Raw genomic sequence first — 21,977 nt, forward strand, 5'->3', positions numbered from 1 at the left:
ATATTCTCCTGCAATTAAATCAGGTTTATCAACGGTTTATAATAAAAAATGTTCAGAACGTCGTTCCCTTGACCATCCTGCTGTATTGAAAATGTGGTCAACCGGGATGTCCATTCGTTCAGCCGCTGATACCAATGCTGCCCTAGTGGAATGGGATTAAATGTATTATTATCTATTCCGGCAGCTTTCAGTACCTGTTTGAGCCACCTTGGAGTGGTTTGGCTCGTACCCCGTCTTGGGTTACTGTGGTTGACCCATAGGCTTTCCTCTCCCTCTAAGATTGTGTGTTGTGTCTATATATAGTAGTAGATGGGTCACCACACTCAACCTGGACTCTGGTGGGTAGGCCCGGAACCCCACCAGTGAATTGGGCGTTCCTGGTCCATATAGCCATATAACGACTACAGCATGGAAACACAGGCGATCTCGACCCTACTAGTTCGTGCCGAACTCATAATCTCGCCTAGTCCCAAATACCTGCGAGTTAGATTTTACCAGACCTAAATATGAACGTGATGCGTCCGGGGTAATCACCATGTATCTAGTCTAGTTTATGGAGTGACCGGACTCTGTGAGCGTGTACGAGAGCCATAAGCATGAGCGTTTTTTAAAACATAGATTAAGCAAGCTGAGGGATCTGGCTGGTGCCATTCTCTGAGGTATGTCAATATCACACCAATATCCCATACATGGGTATATACCTGGGTGTTTGGGCTTATATTATAGTTGCCCTTCATAAGTTTACCTTCAGTGGATGGGATCCCATGCTCCGCTGTCATGCTGTTTTAGATAAGCAGATAAGGCGCTTCATGCTGTATTTACGGCATTGTAACTCACCTTTTGGTCATGGTGTAGATGTTCCAGGAACTCCAATACGTCAGTGGTTGAATAATTCGGTATGTTGTCCCTGCGTCGTGGCAGTATTTTACCCATGTTAGCTTTTAGTGACTGTTCGCAGGGATGCCGACATGGTGGTCCCTTGGATAATCCCAGTCCCTGGTAAGGTCTATTCAAACCCTGCACCCAGGAGTTTGATGTTTCCCTGGCATGGGTGGCTTGTGCCTGATACTGGGTTGAGTCAGCACCATGGTCCACTAGGGAAATCCATAGGTGACTCGCCCACCGTGTCGTGATGAACTGGGAACCATGGCTGTGTAGGCCGGTCGGGCACGTTCAATATCTCGGAGACTCCCATCTGTATTCCGAAGTGCCCGTCTGATGAGGCAGAAGGGAGGAAGGCAAAGCAGAAATTCCCCCTTCCAGCGTGTAGGCATCTATCGCTGCTGCCTCTAATCTGGTTCCCAAGTCACATACATAGGTTACTGGTGATTCCTTCTTGTGCAACCAAATTGATATCTGGCTTTCAAACTGCTTAATACCTTTAGCAGATATTTTGGGTTTAACATCTATTCAATGTAATCATAAATTTACCCCGTGACCTGGTGTCTCCCACTGTGTTCTAGCTTCCTAGGACATAGGCAGCTGATAGTTAAAATGTCTTTTGACACACCATTGCCAGATTTGTTTGACCAATTTGATGCACAACAATGATTATTATGCTCCCCATATGGTTGATATAAGCCACCACCATAGTATTATCAATCCGTAACCACATATGTACGTGCTGCATTTGAAATGCATATGTTTTTTAGCCCAATAGGCGCTCACCAATCCCAAGTAGTTGATGCCCGGTATGTGTAGTAACGATGTTTGTGAATTGGTCCATCTGTTACCTGTGCTGGATATGGAGTTTAGTTGCTCCCCAGCCTAAAGTATTGGCATTGGTTTTTAATAACCAAATTGGGATTGGTGATGATAATAGGGCTGAAAACTATGCCAAATAGATGTCTACCCACCACCTTAGTTGTGATATAGCTTCAGTGGGTTCATTCATGATTTGATTATAGTGACCCAAACCTAGGCAAAGTAACAGTCATATGGACGGAATTATTATTGAAGCCCAGATAATCCTTGGTAGTTAACGCTTCAATACTGGTTTATCTGGGCGTGGGATACACCTCGGAGCTTAGGGAGCTGTTTCGTAGCTAGAACTGCTGCCACAGCTAATTCCTTTGTTTCCCCTAATATGAGGATATCATCCAATATATGCCATGATTATGCTTGTTTTCTTAATATTTTCATGGCCGTTTGATATTTACAATAGATTTAGGGCAGACGTTAGACCATAGGGACTGCTCTATGCTCCCATGGTTGCCCTAACCGGGATATCCATTATCCAGGTAAAATTTTTAGGTATCCTTGGGAGATCAGATGCCTGGCAGTGACAAAAACCCATCTCCATCTTAAAGTGTTTATATACTCAACAGATTTATTTAGTGATATTAGATCAATGATGATGCTACATTCACCATCTTTTGTAGTTTCCAATGGTTCATGTTTACTCCCATGATCCGTTTAGTAATGAGCCTTTCTAGTTCAGCTTGACCTTCTCACTTCTCTTTTCTTAGAGGGAGAAAGTGCCCTTTGGGCGCATTGCTGAACTGGCGGTAATATGCCCAATTTGAATTCGTTTTTATCCTCTAATACTGTTGAGTATATTTTAGTTATTTGTGACAGCATCCCATGCTTTATTAACAAGTGTAAATGCCCCCCCCCGCAGTTAGTAGAACACCCTTGTTTAGTGTAAACTGGGAGGAACCAGACTACCTACCTCCATGTTTGTTGTTTTTTCATGAAGGCGTAGTATGCTGGTATGCTGGTGCTGTCGGTGGGGCGGCGCATCTTCCCACGGCTCCGCTCTGGGCCCCGTCTAAAAAGAACTTTGGGGGTAATGTGAAGCGGTCGCCAGGCTTTCACCAGTCCTTGTTTGATATCGCTGGTGGATGCCGAGGGGTGCTGCCAGCTGGGTGTTGGATGCGATGTCCTGCTCGTTCCATGGCCTGCCTTCATGAGGCGCACAGGTTTAGCTGCCTCTCTTCCCGCAGCAGCGGTTTGCATAGCCCCATATATTTGGGGTTGCGGGCAGGTCTTTTTGCACCATTGTTCCGTCGAGTATCCCAAATTTGGGAACATCTTAGGCGTCAGCACCCTGGTAGTGCAATGGGATAGTCTCATCCTGGGAGAGTATAATCCGTGGAAAAAGCGAGCAAAGGCGGTAACATCTTGACCCTTCTGTAGAATTCGCTGCTTGTCTGCGAGTCCGCTGACCCAGCTGCCTGCGGATTTGCCTCTGGAAAGGCCTGCTCCTGCAGGGCTTTGTTGGGAAGATGGTCGCGTGGAGGAGCCATGTAGTGGCCCACGACACCCAGTAGCTCTTCCTGATCCTGCTCCCCTGGCATACTGCTGTTCTCGTCCGCCTGCCCAGCGTTTAAGCCAGCCCAGCCCTGGCCTCCTTAGCTAGCCTCAAAAGAGGGAGCAAAAGGGTGTGCTATAAATTGGAGGAGGCATAGCTCAAACTCCGCTGTTGCATCAATCCCTCGACAAGGGAGATGGCTAGTGCAATAGCACTGGGGTAGGAGTGTCAGCTCCCTTGGCATTCAGCCAGTGCCCCTTTATTCCTGGAGGTGAACTCCATGACCTCCTCTGGCTTGGGGAGACAGACATACTTATTTTTGCTGTCTCCAACCTGTTCCAGTTTTGGAGGAAGTTGGCTCCTGTAGAACCTGTTGAATTGGGAAGATTTTTCTCTTTGTCAGGAGTCTGCAGGGCTGCCGGTCGGGTTTTTTAAACTTCCCGCCGGTCCGCTGCTGTTACCAAACAGCTGTTCAGCGGACCGGCATTAGCGCAGCTCCTTGCAGCGGTCCGCAGCGTTTGCGGTCCGGGTAGCGCCTTTTCCCCGTCCACTGTCGGCTCCACGCTAGAGTCGAAACGGGGCCGCTCACCATGCCTCTCTACTTTGCTCCCCCTGGAGCAAAAACCACAAGGCCCGATTAAGGTAAGTACTTACCTCTCGTTCCTTGGATGCGGGAGCTGCCGACTCCCGCGGCCGCGTTCTGCACAGCTGTGCGATTATGCCGCACATGCGCACTGCGCTGGGGTTTTCACGGAATCACTCACGTGACTCCGAAGTAAAATTATGATTATGATTGAGTATAAAAACTATGAAAGTTTGAACAGATTGCTGCAGAATAAAATTTGCACCAGCATCTTCAGAGAGGCAGCAACAGATGACAGTGGCATCAACCTCCAAGAATATACAGAATCCGTCATCGCGTACATCAACAAATGTATTGAGGATGTAACGGTGGTAAAAACCATCAGGAGGCGTGCCAATCAGAAACCTTGGCTAACTGGGGAAGTGTGTTCCCTACTGAGAATCCGGAATGCGGCATTCAAATCTGGGGACAACGAAGCATACAAACTGGCAAGGGGTAACCTATCCCGGGGGATCAGGGAAGCGAAGAGGCTGTACGGACAAAAGCTCAATAGCCACTTCGAAAATGGAAAAGACACACGCCGCCTGTGACAGGGATTTCAGACCATCACTGACTACAAGCCTCCCCCGATGCGGATATGCCAAAGCAACCCCTCCCTACCAGATGAACTGAACGAGTTCTACGCACGGTTTGAGGTTAAAAACAGCACCCAGACACGTGCACCACTGCCATCTCCCAGTGACCAGTCGCTCAGGCTGTCCGCAGCCAGAGTTAAAAAGGCCTTCGCCAGCGTCAATCCACGCAAAGCTGCAGGGCCGGACAACATTCCTGGATGCGTTCTAAGAGACTGTGCCGAGCAACTGAAGGATGTCTTCACAGACATTTTTAACATCTCACTCTGCCAGGCAGTAGTGCCGAATTGTCTTAAGAGTGCCACCATCATCCCTGTACCGAAGAAACCAAACCCAGCCTGCCATAACGACTTTCGACCAGTGGCCCTAACACCCATTGTAATGAAGTGTTTTGAGCGACTAGTTATGCAGCACATCAAAAACAGTTTACCTGCCGACCTAGACCCACTGCAGTTCGCCTACAGAGCCAACCGATCCACAGAGGACGCAGTCTCAACAACACTGAACCTCGTGTTGTCACATCTCGATCGGAAAAACACCTATGCCAGGATCCTCTTCATAGACTTCAGCTCCGCTTTCAACACAATCATCCCGCAGCAGCTGGTGGAGAAGTTGGAGCTGTTGGGGGTTGATGCTGGCACATGTAGCTGGGTCCTGAACTTCCTGTCGCAGCGGCAGCAGACAGTCAGGGTGGGCAGTAGGACATCAAAAACCATAGCCGTGAGCACTGGCTCACCCCAAGGCTGTGTCCTAAGCCCCCTTCTGTTTAGTCTGCTGACACACGACTGTACTGCCAGACTCAATAACAACTTCATCAGCAAGTTCGCTGATGACACAACAGTAGTGGGTCTCATCAGTGACAACGATGAATCGGCGTACAGGATGGAGGTGGAGCTGCTCACAGGTTGGTGCAAATCCCACAACCTCATTCTTAACGTGGGAAAAACTAAGGAGATGGTGGTTGACTTCAGGAGGGCGGGGAAACAACACCATACACCTCTGCACATCGACGGAGCTGATGTGGAAAGGGTCAGCAGCATGAAGTTCCTAGGACTACACCTGTCTGATGACCTGACGTCCACGGCCAACACCACAGCTCTGGTCAAGAGAGCCCAGCAGCGACTTCACCCCCTCCGAAGACTACGGAAAGCAGGCCTCCCCACCACACACCTACGGACTTTTTACAGGGGGACTGTTGAGAGCACACTGACATACGGCATCACTTCCTGGTTCGGGAGCTGCAAGGCGTACGAACGACACCAACTGGACAGGATAGTGAAGACCGCAAGCAGGATTATTGGTGCTCCACTCCCCTTCCTGCTGGACATATACAAGAAGAGATGCATCAACAGAGCCATCTCCATCATCAAAGACCCTTACCACCCATCGCATGACTTTTTCACCATCCTCCCATCTGGGAAGAGGTACAGGAGCATCAGCTGCAAAACCAGCAGGATGCTCCTCAGCTTCTTCCCACAGGCTATAAGACTGTTAAATGAACTTTCCCCCCTGCCAAGTATCGCGCACAAACACCCCGCTGCCGGTCGGAACGGCTGTTGAATGTTATTGAATGTTATTAGAGGGTTAAATTGTTCATGACAAGTATTTTAACTTTAATTGCTATTTATTTTGTAACGAAAACTGAATGGACACTGGTTGAGAAACGTTTTTTTGTTTCCTCTGGGTATGCGAATACTCAGGAAATGACAATAAAGATTTACAATTACAATGGTCACAAATGTATGTCATTGTTGATTCTGGTCAGACTCTTTGAATGCTTGTATTTTGCACAGTTCTTTTGTATCACATTGACAATAGATGTGAGCATGACAGTGTAATATTGTGATTGTCAAAACAATATACTGCAGCTGGCCAAAAAGCATCCATGCCTACTGCTGTTCTAAGCATTAAGTTGCTCTTACTTCTGTGTGTTTCCCAACATCTTAGTGGGAGAAATTAGTTTCAATCTTAGTGACAATGCTCTGGCCTCTGTGTACTGTCAGTGCATACAATGGGTCTGGGGAAGAACAGGTTTGAGCCTCAACTGCCAAGAGAAGAACTCTACAATGCTGAATAATTTATGTTTTGAATAAAATGAAAATAGCTGTTCAAAATATGATGACTTTTAACCTCTTGCAAGCACTCTCCTTAACTGAAATTAATGGGGATGTGTTTCCTGCACCAGGTCGAACACGGTGCAGTTTTTGCAGCAATGCCGAGGAATTTGCACCAATCGGGCTTCACTTTTGTGTCTGATCTTAGTTCACTTTTGTGTCAGACTGTCAGTTGCTGTCAGACCGTAGTTGCAAAGAATGCCCGGAATGTTTGTTCAAATATTTTGTCCGTGTTGTATCCATGCATGCGTGCCCAAATAGATCTAATGGATAAGCAACATTGCTTAAGTTGGATGGCCCATGCAATTGGCATAAGATATATGTGTCTGTACATCCATCAATCCTTGAACAGAAAATGTGGGAGAAACCTGTGGAGGAAAGACAATGGCAGGAGGCGGCCATTCGGCCCTTCGAGCCAGCAACGTCATTCACTGTGATCATGGCCGATCCCATACTGTTCAGTATTTGGTTCCAATGCAGAAAAATCTGCAATGGAGTAGATCTTTCTTTTCCAGCTTTCAATTTTTCTACTATAATAACAGCTAGGCTGGGACCATGCAGTGCCCTCCATCATGTTTGGGACAAAGAACCGTCATTTATTCATTTGCCTCTGTACTCCACAATTTGAGATTTGTAGTAGAAAAAAACACATGTGGTTAAAGTACACATTGTCAGATTTTAATGAAGGCCATTTTTATACATTTTGATGGGGCGTGACCTGTCAAATAATGTGAAACCACTTAACAAGGATGTATTTCTAAATTTTGTGCTGCTAACCAATGGAGATTATTGTTAGGGTAAGACTAGATCATCAGGATTTCATAATTTGAAAATAATTGCATCATTTAACACATGATCACTTGACAGAACAGAGTGATCTTGACTTGTGGCATGTTTTGCTTTCAAAGTTATTCTTGGGCACATGTGGTTAATTGACAAATTATGTAAATTTTCAATGTAATAAAACTATTTTGGTATTGAATTTTAGTACGGGACTCATCAAAGTGCTTTTAGGGGAAAAGTAGGATTTGCTGAATAAAATTGTTCATTTTGTTCTTTCAGTGTGCCACCCACAGCTGCTTCTGTGGAATGGGTTGTTCCACAATCTTCCAGGTTGAAATATAGACAGCTCTTCAACAGCCACGATAAAACAATGAGTGGACATTTAACAGGTAAGCTATTGACAAAGGGGCCTTAATTCCATCTTTCTATCTTGATAATTGAATTAAGTAACTTGTGCATGGATTTGACTGTACAATATCATTGGATATTTATTTCCTTTTGTGCTATGTTTATATGACAAGTATTTTTACTTGAAATAGAAAAAATGTAGGAAAAGATATCAAGACTTATTCTAGCCTTTTGCGTGTGTAGTGTTCTGTGGGTATTTGCATTCATCACATTTCATTTGATTTAAAACCTATTTTACTAAATTTCATAATTTAAAAGTAAACTTGTTCCAAAGGTAAAGTGGATTTTACATGTTTGTGGAACAAATTATTGGGAATATTCTTTATTTTCATTTTTACTCCCTCTTGTTGCCTTTCCTTATTCTGCAATCCATGCGTTTTCCCATGTTTTTTTTCCGTGCGTCATCTCTCCTTTACCAACCATTTACTTTTCGATCATAGTTAACAATGGCAATTGTAACACTATTTCATCCAGTACTTAAAACAAAAGGTTGTCTCTGTTGTACAGCACAACTTCAGCCCTTGGCCCAACTCATCCGTGCCGATCAAGGTGTCTATCTGAGCTCATCTCATTTACCTGAATTTGACCCTAATCCCTTAAATGTTTTCCATCCATGAATCTGTCCAAATATCTTTTAAACTTGACAATTGTATTGATCGCTACAGCTTCCTCTGGCAGCTTGTTCCATATGTTCACCATCCTCATTGTGGAACATGTTGTACACTAGGGTCCTTTTAAATCTTTACCCTCTCATCTTAAATCGATGTTCCATAGTAGACATATCTCTGCCCTTTGTGATATATCTCAATAAAGTCACCACTTGTTCTCCGGGTGGGGGGGGGGGGGGGAACGGGTGATCCACCCTCATAATTCGACCTTCCAATCCTCGCAACAGCCTTGTGAATCTTTTCTGCTCTCTTTCCACCTAAGAGGCAATTTTCTGATAGCTGGGTGATATGAACTTTGCACAATACTCCCAAGTGTGTACTCCATTCTTTACATGGGAATGAGCATTCTATTCAAGATGTGGCACTGAACAAAAAGGATGGATACTATAGTAACAGGACAATTGACTTGCTTTTATTCATTTTGCAGGTCCACAGGCAAGAACAATTTTAATGCAATCCAGTTTACCGCAGGCTCAATTAGCATCTATATGGTAAATTGTTTTTATTCATAAATTATTTCTTATAAAAGCCTGACAAGGATTTGATCATTGTTTTGCCACTTTATATTTTGAATGATATTCAGCAGATATAATGCATTAAAACCAGTTCAGCTCAACACAGACAGACAAAATGCTGGAGTAACTCAGCAGGTCAGGCGGCATCTCTGGAGAAAAGGAATAGCTGACGTTTTGCTCCTATACTCGACTCCTCTTGTTATAAAAGCCAACATGCCATTCGCTTTCTTCACTGCCTTCTGTACCTGACTGATGAACAAGGACCCCCAGATCCTGTTGTGCTTCCCCTTTTCCCCACGACACCATTTAGATAGTAATCTGCCTTCCTGTTTTTGATACCAAAGGGGATCACCTCACATTTATCCACATTGAACTGCATCTGCCATGCATCTGCCCACTCACCCAACCTGCCCAAGTCGAGTATAGGAGCAAAGAGGTCCTTCTGCAGTTGTACAGGGCCCTGGTGAGACCACACCTGGAGTATTGTGTGTAGTTTTGGTCTCCATAATTTGAGGAATTACATTCTTGCTATTGAGGGAGTGCAGCGTAGGTTCACGAGGTTAATTCCCAGGATGGCGGGACTGTCGTATGCTGAAAGAATGGAGCGACTGGGCTTGTATGCACTAGAATTTAGAAGGATGAGAGGGGATCTTATTGAAACATATAAGATTATTAAGGGATTAGACATGCTAGAGGCAGGAAACATGTTCCCGATGATGGGGGAGTCCAGAATTGGGGGCCACAGTTTAAGAATAAGGGATAGGCCATTTAGAACGGAGATGAGGAAAAACTTTTTGTGCCAGAGTGTTGTGAATCTGTGGAATTCTCTGCCTCAGAAGGCAATGGAGGCCGATTCTCTGGATGCTTTCAAGAGAGTTAGATAGAGCGCTTCAAGATTGCGGAGTCAAGGGATATGGGGTGAAGGCAGGAACAGGGTACTGATTGTGGATGATCAGCCATGATCACATTGAATGGCGGTGCTGGCTCGAAGGGCCAAATGGCCTACTTCTGCACCTATTGTCCATATTCTCAATGCCTAAACAAATGCATTTGTTTCATGTATCTGGTGTTTGATGACTGTTGGTTGACCAATTTCCCTCCTGGGCAAAATAAAGTTTTATCGTATACTAGCTTAGAATGCCAGCAATGACCTATCGTTCTTGTGTACTGAGCTTCCAATTTAATCATTGCTGTTGAAGGAAAGACAGTAATAACATTTGAAGTATGTACCTAGGGTGATTTTTAATCAATATTGTAACCTTAGAACAGTTAAAACTCCTTTGTTAAACGGTGTAAGTGGGTAAAAAAATAATTTTCACATCAACACAGCATTTGTCATACTAATTTTGCTGCTTTTATTCCACCACTCAATTTATACCTCTAATTCTTCTACAGGAATCTTTCAGATATAGATCAAGATGGAAAACTTACTGCAGAAGAATTCATTCTTGCTATGCACTTAATTGATATGGCCATGTCTGGGCAGCCATTGCCGCCTGTCTTGACTCTAGATTTGATCCCACCTACCTTTAGGTGAGTGGTTTATAAATTGCTAAATTAATACACCTTCTGGTCCTAAGGTACTTTAATATAATTAGTGGTTTTCATTTGAATTATTAAAAGTGGCACCATCACCACCTCCTTTAAACCAATTCACTTGGTTCTTTGTGATTCAGATTTAACAGGGAACGCAAAACACGATTCATTCTAAATTTGTGCTGACCGTCTCATTTATTGGGAGAGAATTTAAACACATGTGAACTACCCCAGTGAATAGAGCGAGACACTTGATGAATTTAGATGAGGATGTGGTGGAGCTGCCGTAGTTGAGTATTCCAACTGAAATGCAGAGGCCAGGACTAACAATTGGACATGGCAGCTGTGCAATTTAGTTACAGTTAACAATCTGGAATTTGGAACGACAGATAGTCTTGGTATTGAGGATGATGCTGATTACTGTAAAAACAGATCCAGTGAACATGCCTTTCACTGGGGGAAGTGGCGTAGTTGGGGCACAGTAGTGTAGCTGGTAGAGCTGCTGCCTCACAGCACCTGAAAACCCGGGTTCAGCCCTACCTCGGGTGCTTTCTGTGGGGAGTTTGTACGTTCTCCCTGAATCCACATGAGTGTTCCAGTTTCCTCCCATATACCAAAGACTTGCTGGTTTGTTTGCCTCTGTAAATTGCCCCTGGTGTGTAGAGAGAAGATGAGAAAGTGGGATAGCATGGAACTAGTGTGAATGGGTAATCGATGGTCGGCATGGACTCGGTGGGCTGAAGTGTACGCTGTACCTCTGAACTAAACACTAGCTAGTGTGACTCCAGACTCTCCCAATGTGGTTGATTCTCAAATGCTCTGAGATGGCCTAGCAAACAAGTATTTTGAATTGCATTGGTCCTTTGAGACAGAGTAACAATGATTTATGGAGGTGACTTCTCGCCACCTTCTCAAAGCCAGAACTGAAATTAATGGAAATATTCAACCTATTTTTCTTTGTTTTTATTCTGGAATCTGCATTTCAGGTTGTGCACATCCAATGTAGGAAAGGGATGCATGGCCAAAAATAGTCACAAACTTCGGCAAATGTAATGGAAAAGAACATAACATTCTTATTGCTTTTATTCAGTCTGAAAAGATGGTACCTTAATGCACCTCCAGACTCAGGAACAGCTTCTTTCCCAGAGCTATAGCTGCTCTGAACCGGCCCTGCTGTGTGCCCCCCACCCCCACGGACTGTCTCCCTCGGATGGTCACGTCACACAGACACATCTGCACTTTAGCCTGTTTTGACTATTTTACTGTTGTAATGTTCTTTGTACAAACAATGTTCTCGGGGTATCTAAACCTAAATTTTAGTAGTTATTTAAGTTATGATGTCGGATGGAAGCTGCATACCCAAATCTCGTTGCACTTATGTGCAATGACAATAAAATATATTATTATTAGTATTATTATTAATAAATGCTTGACCTTGAGTTCCACCTTCACCATAACATGATAAAAAAAAAATTGGAATTGTTACAATTGCGTGCATCCATCAACAGTGGTCTATCATAATCTCCATTTAATCATTCAGTCACCCATCCAAAGCTGTGTCGGAAGTATTTTTCTATATTAATTAAATTAATTTTGGTGTACAGTATTATTACTATAAATTGGATTTTTAACATGTTGCAAAAAATTGAATTTAACTTGTTATTTTGAAATCACTTAGATGCTACAGTCCAACCGTTCTATTTGAATATTGCAGAAGAGCCAGGTCTGGTAGTGCAAAGTCTACCGGAAGCTCATTGTGTCTTGATCAAAGGGTACCTGAAGAACCACAAGAAGAGGAATCTGACAAGAAATTGCCCGGTATGTGCCCTTAATTAGGCTGAGAAACAATAAGATGAATGTGCAGTTCTGGTCATGCTACAGGAAGGATGTGATAGCAATGGTGAGAGTGTGGTGGTTATTTGTAATGAGCTTCCAGGTGTAGTAGAAGCAGACAACATCACAATGTGGCTTTCCTATATTTCCTTGATCATCTTTCTTTGTGTATCTTTCGTTCATTTGTCCTATTTACCTTCTATATCTCTTGGTTCCCTTTCCCCTGGCTCTCAGCCTGAAGAAGGGTATTGGCCTGAAATGTCACCTATTCCTTTACTGCAGACATGTTGCCTGACCCGCTGAGTTGCTCCAGCGTTTTGTGTCTATCTTCACAATGTTTAAAAGGTATATGGATTAGCATAACATGTGTACCTGATAAAATGACTTGGATGATGAGTGATTGCGGTTGTAACCATTATTATCAAAATGACTGCAATGTATAGTGTAGTCGCAGGTCATCCTCGTGTGCTAAACTGTCCCTCGACTCGATCTGCTTTGCAGTGTCATTTGAGGACAAGAAACGAGAGAACTTTGAACGGGGGAACCTTGAACTTGAAAAGCGGCGTCAGATTCTTCTGGAACAGCAGCGAAAGGAGCAGGAACGGTTTGCCCAGTTGGAGCGAGCGGAACAAGAACGGAAAGAGCGGGAACGTCAAGAGCAAGAGAGGAAGAGGCAAATGGAGTTGGAGAAGCAGCTGGAAAAACAGCGGGACTTTGAACGACAGAGGGAGGAAGAGAGAAGAAAAGAAATAGAGAGGCGCGAGGTATATTTGACTAGCGACAATTGGTAATCTATCTTTTCTTTTCAAATTGTGTGTTTTTAAAACAGAACTGCATCATGAGAAACATTTTGGCTTTACCTATAATTATAGCCTCTGGCAATTCAGGTAATATTATCGTGTTCACCTGTCTACTGCCATAGGGGCCAAATATTAATACTGGTTGCAAACCTGCTTTACAATTATTTGCTGTGTTTGAAAACATTAACTACCGAAAATGCTTCTGAAAGGAAATATTTTGTGTATTAAAAGAAATGTGTTAAAAATGGTATAAAATTTGAGTTAAGCTGTTGCTTTAATTTTTTTTTTTTTTTTTGCTCATATCTTTGATAAGGCTTTTGTTTTGTAGTGTTAGTTGTTGAAGTAAGTTATTGGGGCAAAATCAACATGTTATTTTCTTTAGCAATATTTCATTGCAGTTTAGTCAATTGTGTAGAACTCCATTACTGTATTTGGGTGCTCGTGTCGAACTCTCATTTTTATTTCTTTAGCTACGTACATATTCATTTCAAAAGTGTACCAAGAGTGTACCTGTCCAGAGATCTTGGATACAAGTGAACAATAACTTGCTGGGATCATGCAGGCAACAAATGCAATGCATTAAACAATACATTAAGGGGCTGTCCCCCTGTACGAGCTAATTCAAGAGCTCTCCCGAGTTAAAAAATCAAACTCGTAGTAAACACGTAGCGGGTACGTCTGAGCTCGGGACGTCTCTTGGCGGCTCGTAACGCTAACGGCAGGTACTCGGGAAACGCGGTAAGCTCGTGAAGATTTTTCAATGTTGAAAAATGTCCACGAGAGCCCCGAGTACCTACAAGCGGCTATTACCGTAATTCTCCGAGTTTGAATCGGGGGAAACTCATGAGAACACAGTGGGACAGCCCCTTTACAAATCTCCTAAGAAGCACCAAAGCTACAGTGATTATCTGGTGGAATATCGGCAATAATGTACTTTGCTGTATTCCTTAAATTAATCAACAGGTCATTTCCAATGCAGTGTGATTTAGACAGGCTTTGGTGTGTGACTGCATGAGGTAGAAGTGGTTTGTATTTTTGCATCATCACCCATGATCCGAAATAAACACCACCCGTGAACAGAAATAATTACAGACCTCAGCAGGGTGGGCAGTGGTCCTTGTTCTTCTCAACATTGCTCCCTGATGCAATCTGCCTAATCAATGACAAAAGGCTCAAATTCCTCATTTCAAACAGGATAAATTGGAATCGCATGTTCTTCCTAAATATCTTGCATTGTAAATGCTAAACACTCTGTTGCTAATTTTCTTTATTAATGTAAAGTACTGTCATTTTATGTATTAATGTAGCTTAATGTAGTCTAGTATATGGAAGACAATTACACAGTAAAAATCAGAATCAAATTAATTATTCAAAGATTACTTTCCATGGGATAACATTAAAATTATCTTGGAGTTGATATTTACTATACTTGTATAGGTGTGCGTTTGTATGCGTGTGTGCAGGCATACATGCAGGTACCATTGTGACCTTTAAAAACATTTGAATAGGTATATGGGTAGGGAAGATTTGGCGGGATATGACCAGGTGCAGGCTAGTCATATAAGGTCATAATGATTCAGACCATCAAGTCTACCGTCATTCAGTCATGGCTGATCTATCTCTCCGTCCTAACCCCTTTCTCTTGCCTTCTCCCCATAACTCCTGGTACGAGTTGGCATAGATGAGTTGGGCCGAAGGGCCTGTTTCTTTGCTTAATGGCTATATTTCCATGTAACTCTTAACATTTTTATTTATATATATATTTTTTTAAGTTCGGGACACTCTCCCAGGAAAAAGTAATATCTGATAATCCATTTAAAATATATATATTTTAAGTGTATAAAGTAAGCACAGTTGGCAAATCAATTTAATATTTGGGTTTCGTGAGATAGTGATCATGCGTGAATGTTTCCCAGATAATTAACTTTGTGTACAGTTTAATTCGGCTAGAGAATTCCTTCATTATTATTGTGAATAGAACATGGAGCACGGAGCAGTACAGCACATGAACACAACCTTCAGCCCACAATGTGTGTGCCTTGCATGATGCCAGGACAATCTCTTAGCTGCCTTTACATAATCCACATCTGTCTATTCCCTGCATATCCCTGCAAGATAGATAATGATATTTGAGACATTTATCTCTGCAGCTAAATGGGATGGAAGTTGTCCCTGGCACGTCTAAAATGTGGGAAACACCTGGGATTTATTCATAACTATACATTTCAGATTTAATGTACATTAGAATCTGTTATATATCTTTCATAGCAAAAGGATTTGAGTACAGGAGCCGGGAGGTTCTACTGCAGTTGTACAGGGTCTTGGTGAGACCACACCTGCAGTATTGCGTACAGTTTTGGTCTCCTAATCTGAGGAAGGACAATCTTGCCATAGAGGGAGTACAGAGAAGGTTCACCAGACTGATTCCTGGGATGTCAGGACTTCCATATGAAGAAAGACTGGATAGACTCGGTTTGTACTCGCTAGAATTTAGAAGATTGAGGGGGGATCTTATAGAAACTTTAAAAATTCTTAAGGGGTTGGGCAGGTTAGATGCAGGAAGATTGTTCCCGATGTTGGGGAAGTCCAGAACAAGGGGTCACAGTTTAAGGATAAGGGGGAAATCTTTTAGGACCGAGATAAGGAACACATTTTTCACACAGAGAGTGGTGAATCTCTGGAATTCTCTGCCACAGAAGGTAGGTGAGGCCAGTTCATTGGCTATATTTAAGAGGGAGTTAGATGTGGCTAAAGGGATCAGGAGGTATGGAGAGAAGGCAGGTACAGGATACTGAGTTGGATGATCAGCCATGATCATATTGAATGGCGGTGCAGGCTCGAAGGGCCGAATTGCCTACTCCTGCACCTATTTTCTATGTTTCTATGTTATGCCGAACAAAAGGTAATTTTTTGGCCACTTTTTTAAAGTCGAATCAGGAAGAATTTAATTATGGTGTGATGTTAACACCGCAAACCTGACAATGCTCACACTTTGTCACGTCGACCGATGGTAATGATGCTAAGCTTAATGCACGTACCAGGGATGTCGTTTATTTTATTTCATTCTACATTTATGTTATTTTGACCGCAGCAGGCAAAACGTGAATTAGAACGGCAGCGCCAACTCGAATGGGAACGGAGTCGTCGACAGGAACTCTTGAACCAAAGAAACAAAGAACAAGAAGATATCGTTGCTTTGAAAGCCAGGAAAAAAACGTTAGAGTTCGAACTCGAGGCCCTTGTGAGTAGAAATGTGAACAAAGCCCTCAATAGTTTTGGAGTTGATACAACGGCAAATTGACACAAGTTTTTCTGTTCAGAGTGATAAAAAGAATCAGTTGGAAGGAAAGCTTCAAGATATCCGGTTTCGTGTTTCGACTCAGAGGCATGAAATTGAGCATACAAATCAGACAAGGGAATTACAGATTTCAGAAATTACACATCTACAGCAACAACTGCAGGTCAGTTTTGAGTTGGTGTTCAAGCCTGAGTTGTCATTATAAGTTCGTTAATTCTATGAGCAGAATACGGCCATTCGGCCCATCAATTCTATTCCGCTATTCAATCGTTGCTGATCTATCTCAATTCCATTTTCCTGCCTTCGCCAATCTCTGCCATAAAAATATCCATTATTCAACGTCCGTTATCATTTCCAGGATGAAAGCCCACTATGTTGACATCTTCTGGTAAACCCATTTAGCTTTGTTCAGCTGACTCGCTCTAAATTCATTGGTTTTATAGTTTTTTTCTGGATGACAAGACTAAACGTTCATGATAAACAGTGATAGTCAAAAGCTGTCAACAGAGCTACACAATCCCACAACGGCCAGATCAAAGCTCTCTAATTCTACTACATCCATTCATTAATGCCACTAGATTATGAAGCGGTTAGCTGAATAAGAAAGCCCACAAAAGCCCCAATCGTCAATGATGGAATAGTCCAGTGTGTGAGTGTAAACATTTTTATCCTGAAAACAGTGATTAGATGATTCATCTTGGCTTCCTCCAGAAACCCACGCTACCCACAGAAGCCGGCCTGCAGCTAGTTCAATTTATTTGACATGACATGAAGCAGAGTGTGATGAATACAACAAAGGTTATGGCCTTAAGTGGCATACCAGCAATAATGTCGGCAACTTGTACACTTGAACTGCCTTTTAAGATAAGCTGTTCCAGCACGTACAAACCAAAATGAAATTTTCCCTTCAAGGGAAATCAAGAACCAGAGGCCATAGGTTTATGATGAAAGGGGAAAGATTTAATAGGACCTAAGGGATGACTTTTTCGTGGATATGTGGAGTGAGCTGCCAGACGAGGTAGTTGGCAGGTGCAATAACAACATTTTAAAGACTCGACCCATGCCATCACGCAAACCAACCTTACTTCCATTGATGCGCACTTTTCATACTGCCTCAGCAAGGCCAGCACCATAATCAAGGAATAGTCTCACCCTGGGCACTCCCTCTTCTCCCCTCTCCCATCAGGCAAGCGGTACAGAAATAAAATAAATGCATACCTCCAGATTCGGGGAGTCCCTTCCCAGCTGATATCAGGCAACTGAGCCATCCTTTCACCAACCAGAGAGCGGTCCTGACCTACCATCTACCTCGTTGGGGATATTGGACTATCTTTAATCAAACTTTTCTGGACTTTATCCAGCACGAAATGTTATTCCCTTTACCTGTTTTTGTACACTGGACAGCTTGATTGTAATCATGTGTTGTCTTTCTGCTAACTAGATAGCATGCAACAAAAAAAGCATTTCACGGTACCTTGGTACATGTAACAATAAACTTAACAAATCATCCATTCTGCGAATAACTTAAAGTTTAAGCTTTTCATCTTTGCCCAGCCTATGACATAACTTTGATGTATTGTGACATTAAGTGGAATAATATTCATGAAGGTTAGTTTAGTTTAGAGATATAGCATGGAAACAGATCCTTCGGCCAACCAGGTCCGGGCCGACCAGCGATCCCCGCACATTAGCACCGACTTGAGACAATTTTTACATTTCCTAAGCCAATTAACCTTCAAACCTGTACGTTTTTGTAATGTGGGAGGAAACCGAAGATCCTGGAGAAAACCCACGCAGATTACTGGGAGAACATACAACCTCCATACAGACAGCACCCGTAGTCGGGATCGAACCCGCGTCTCCGGCGATGCGTTTGCTGCAAGGCAGCAACTTTACCGCTGCGCCATCGTGACTGCCTTAGGAAACTCTTGAGGATCACAAAGTTATGGACCTAAAATGAATGTAGTGGGTTTCAGGTTGTGAATTGTGTACTGATGTGCCTCCTGACTCCAGGCATTTCCTGCCATTGTTAAAGGTGCTAAGTTGCAGATGCACAGAAGAATTGTAACAGTTTTCTTTTGACCTGCAGGAATTTCAACAGATGCTCAGTCTACTGATTCCAGAGAAACAGGCTCTCAATGATAAATTGAAGCAGGTCCAACAGAACAACTTTCATAGTAAGGATCGTTTTAACTTGGTATATGTTGTCGTTTTAGATAAATATATTTGTATATCTGAGAAACATGTTTCATAAAAACGTCATTTGAATAAATTGTTAACTGACTAGAAAATATTGCAATTGCAGTGTTCCTCAAGCTAGAAAATCAGTTTTCCTCAAAAGTAGACTAATTTCACCATTTGACCCCACAAAGTGAGATGAGACCACAGGCTGTGTGTTTCTGGTGCCTTGCCTCTTCAACAGCCTGACTGGCTGTGCCAGAAGGCAAAGCTGAGGAAGACGTTGTCTACTGTCCAGCTAATTTGTGGAACATGCTACTTCAAATAGAATAGTAGAATAGAATAGTTTCTTTATTGTCATTGTAACATGAACCATGTACAACGAAATTTAAAATGTCTTTAAAATGTAATCTGCTATGAGGGTGGAAGAGAGCGCTGGTGATGAGGTAACTCCAAGCCATTGACTCTAGTCAAGTTGGAATGTTAATTTCAGTTCATTTATCAGACTTTTCAACCCTTGTTTTTCGCAAAAATGTTGCAGTCAACTTGCTGGGAACAGAAATATGACAAAAGTGCCAGAGTAACTCAGTGGGTCAGGCAGCATGTTTGGAGAGCATAAATAGGTGGCGTTTCATCACGGCACCCTTCTTCAGACAGATTTGGTGGGGCAGTAGAAGATAGCTGGAGGTTAGGAGGGAGAGGACAAAGCCTGGCAAGTAATAAGTGGACACAGACAGGGGGGGAGTTGATAGGCAGATGGTTGGACAAATGCCTGAGATGAAAAGGCAGAGTGTATGAGACGAACAAATTAAAGATCTGAAGCAAATTGTGAAGCTAGAGGAAGGAATGAGGATGGAAGGAGAGGAAGAGGGGAGAACGAGGTGAGAGTTCAGGTAGAGCACGGGGTAGAGAGAAGAAAGGGAAGGGGTGTGGGGGGGGGGGATGTTCAAAGTTACCTGACATTGGAGAATTCAACATTCATACAGCTGGGTTGAGAGTCACCTAAGCCGAATACAATGTGCAACTGGGAGATCCAGTGGGCTTTGGTCTCACCGATTTCTTTAAGCATGGCAGGTTGCTGTTTGCCCCATTGATGAATTCTTGGATCAATTCATCCATTTCATTTTCTCTCTTATTTTCCTGTAAACTATTCTCTCACAGTGCACATTCACTCTAATCTGCCAACCAACCATTACCTACACAAAGTATTATTTGTAGGACACAATTAAACTTCCAACCAGCTCTTTTAGGATGTGGGCAAGACCATAATCCCAAAGGACATCCCACACAGATCGCACCAGAGGCCATGATAAACCTGGTTGATGGGTCTGTGCGGATGGAAACTGTTGCTGCACTGCTCTTGTGGCAGATCCATTTAATTCTGTGAATTTCTTCACTTCCGATGGACGAATATCTGTGGCTCCCTTCAGAATGGAGCCACAACCGCACTTTGTGAACTGTTTGCAGAGATTGCTGTCATTTGTTACTGATAAGCTGTTGTCCTTTTCCAATCTATCTGAATGCTGCATCCATTTGCTGTGTTGTCTTGGTTTCTCTCATCTGGGGTGTGAATATTCCCAGAGAAGATGAATGCACTCACTCCTCACCTCATGGCTGTTAAGTAACCGGTGTTGAAGCATAATGTAGAATTGTACAGTAGGGAGACATTCGGGTGGTGCCTGCAATTATTTTTGTGGGCATTTCTGGTTTGTCTTGCTCACTTATTCTTTCACCATTCCCTTTTTTTTTAAATATTTTATTTTATTAGAAGTAAGCACAGTCATATGGCACCAAAGTGCCTAATATATATTTTCATAATACATTTTATGTACAACTTTTTTTTTTTGTTACATTGAAAAAAGATGAGCATAAGAAAAAGAAGTTAGATAGTAAAGGATAGAAAGATGTGAAATATATAGTGTGTGAAGAAAGAAAACGAGTAAATGAAGAAAGTTGAGAGAGAAAATAGTGAAAAGAAAAGGAGATCATTATTTATAATCTTGACCAACCCTCGTCCAGTCCTGAAACAGTTATTTTTTACAATTGTGTTGCACCATATGATTCCAAAAAAACGACGAATGGAGACCAACTCGTTATGAATTGGTCTGGTTTATCCATTAGGAGGAATCGCATTTCCTCAAGATGAGCGGTGTCCAACATACTTGTAATCCACATTTTAAGCGTTGGTATTGATGTACCCTTCCAAAATTTAAGTATTCATTTTTTTGCTTAAATTCCCATTCCCTTAATTTTGGTACCCGAACATGGCGCCGACGGACGAAAAGCCGAAGCAAAGTGGAAGCCAAATAACCAAATGGAAATGAGGCTGAAATGCCAAATAACCGAAAGCGTACAAAGCCGAAATGCCAACTAACCGAAAGAGTGGAATGCCTAAATGCAAACTAACCAAAAGGGCGGGACGCATAAAAGCCAACTAACCAAGGCTGCGTCGCCTAAAAGCCATCTTCCCGCCGGTGGAGACAACGGGAAGGTGGGGGTCATTTTCCCACACAAGCCATAGGTGACTGGGTAATCTGAACCCAAGCACCAAGTTGTAAGCGGCCGAAGGTGCGCATCCCTCGGGACAGCCCCCACTAACCCACGGCCACCCTCCGCCTCATCTCCCCCGAGCGGCAGCACTGATGGGCTGTGGGTCGGGTGGAGCAGCGGTGTGGGACGATGTTCATCCCTCCATAGTGATGTGATGGACGTGGTGGTCTGGACCAATCGCTGACAGGTTCTGCCCCCCGGCAACGTCACGTTTGTTATTTGACTTTTCTATTGAGCGGCATTCGGTTCGTTGGCTTGTAGGTGGTGTTTCGGCAGCGCGTTCATTCGTTAAGTTTGCTTTTAGGCAACGCAGCCTTTCGGTTAGTTGGCGTTTCGGTTTCGTTTCCAATCGGATATTTGGCTTCCACTTCATTGCTTCAACTTCTCGTCCGTTGGCGCCACGTCCGCACACGATTAATATTACCCGTTTCTATATTTATTCATTTTCCTTTTGAAAGAGATGTGTTTGTGCCATACATATACAGTTTGTCAGAGGTGTCCTCCTAGATTTCTTCTGGTGTAAGATAGCTATCAAGATTATGCCAGTTAACCAGAGAAGTCAGGCTGGGGAGTTAAAAACACAAGAGAGCTATTTTATTTTGAAAGAGACAAATGTGTAATATATTTCATATAAGTTGTGAAATGTAGATTAATATATCTACCAATAATCATTTATGAATTGATCTTCCTGGACCAAAGCCCAAGACTGATTGTTTTGGAGTGAATTTCAATGTATTTAGTAAAATGGACAAGATTGTTTGCCATACATTATTTTCCATTCACAGGTGTTGAAATCTGCAATTGATAAGACAGTGTGGAGATTAGG

General features: G+C 42.9%; 1 protein-coding gene across 1 annotated transcript in view; it reads left to right on the forward strand.

Moving 5' to 3' along the window:
• itsn1 (intersectin 1 (SH3 domain protein)) overlaps window positions 1-21,977 on the forward strand; it is a 171,800-nt gene that overhangs the window by 53,560 nt on the left and 96,263 nt on the right. Inside the window, 8 exon segments of the mRNA XM_055645202.1 lie at window positions 7,645-7,754; window positions 8,869-8,932; window positions 10,352-10,489; window positions 12,171-12,310; window positions 12,827-13,089; window positions 16,217-16,366; window positions 16,446-16,580; window positions 18,507-18,600. Coding sequence (XP_055501177.1) covers window positions 7,645-7,754; window positions 8,869-8,932; window positions 10,352-10,489; window positions 12,171-12,310; window positions 12,827-13,089; window positions 16,217-16,366; window positions 16,446-16,580; window positions 18,507-18,600 — 1,094 coding nt within the window.

This window comes from Leucoraja erinacea, chromosome 13 (genome assembly GCF_028641065.1).
Source record: "Leucoraja erinacea ecotype New England chromosome 13, Leri_hhj_1, whole genome shotgun sequence".
NCBI classification, from domain to species: domain Eukaryota; kingdom Metazoa; phylum Chordata; class Chondrichthyes; order Rajiformes; family Rajidae; genus Leucoraja; species Leucoraja erinaceus.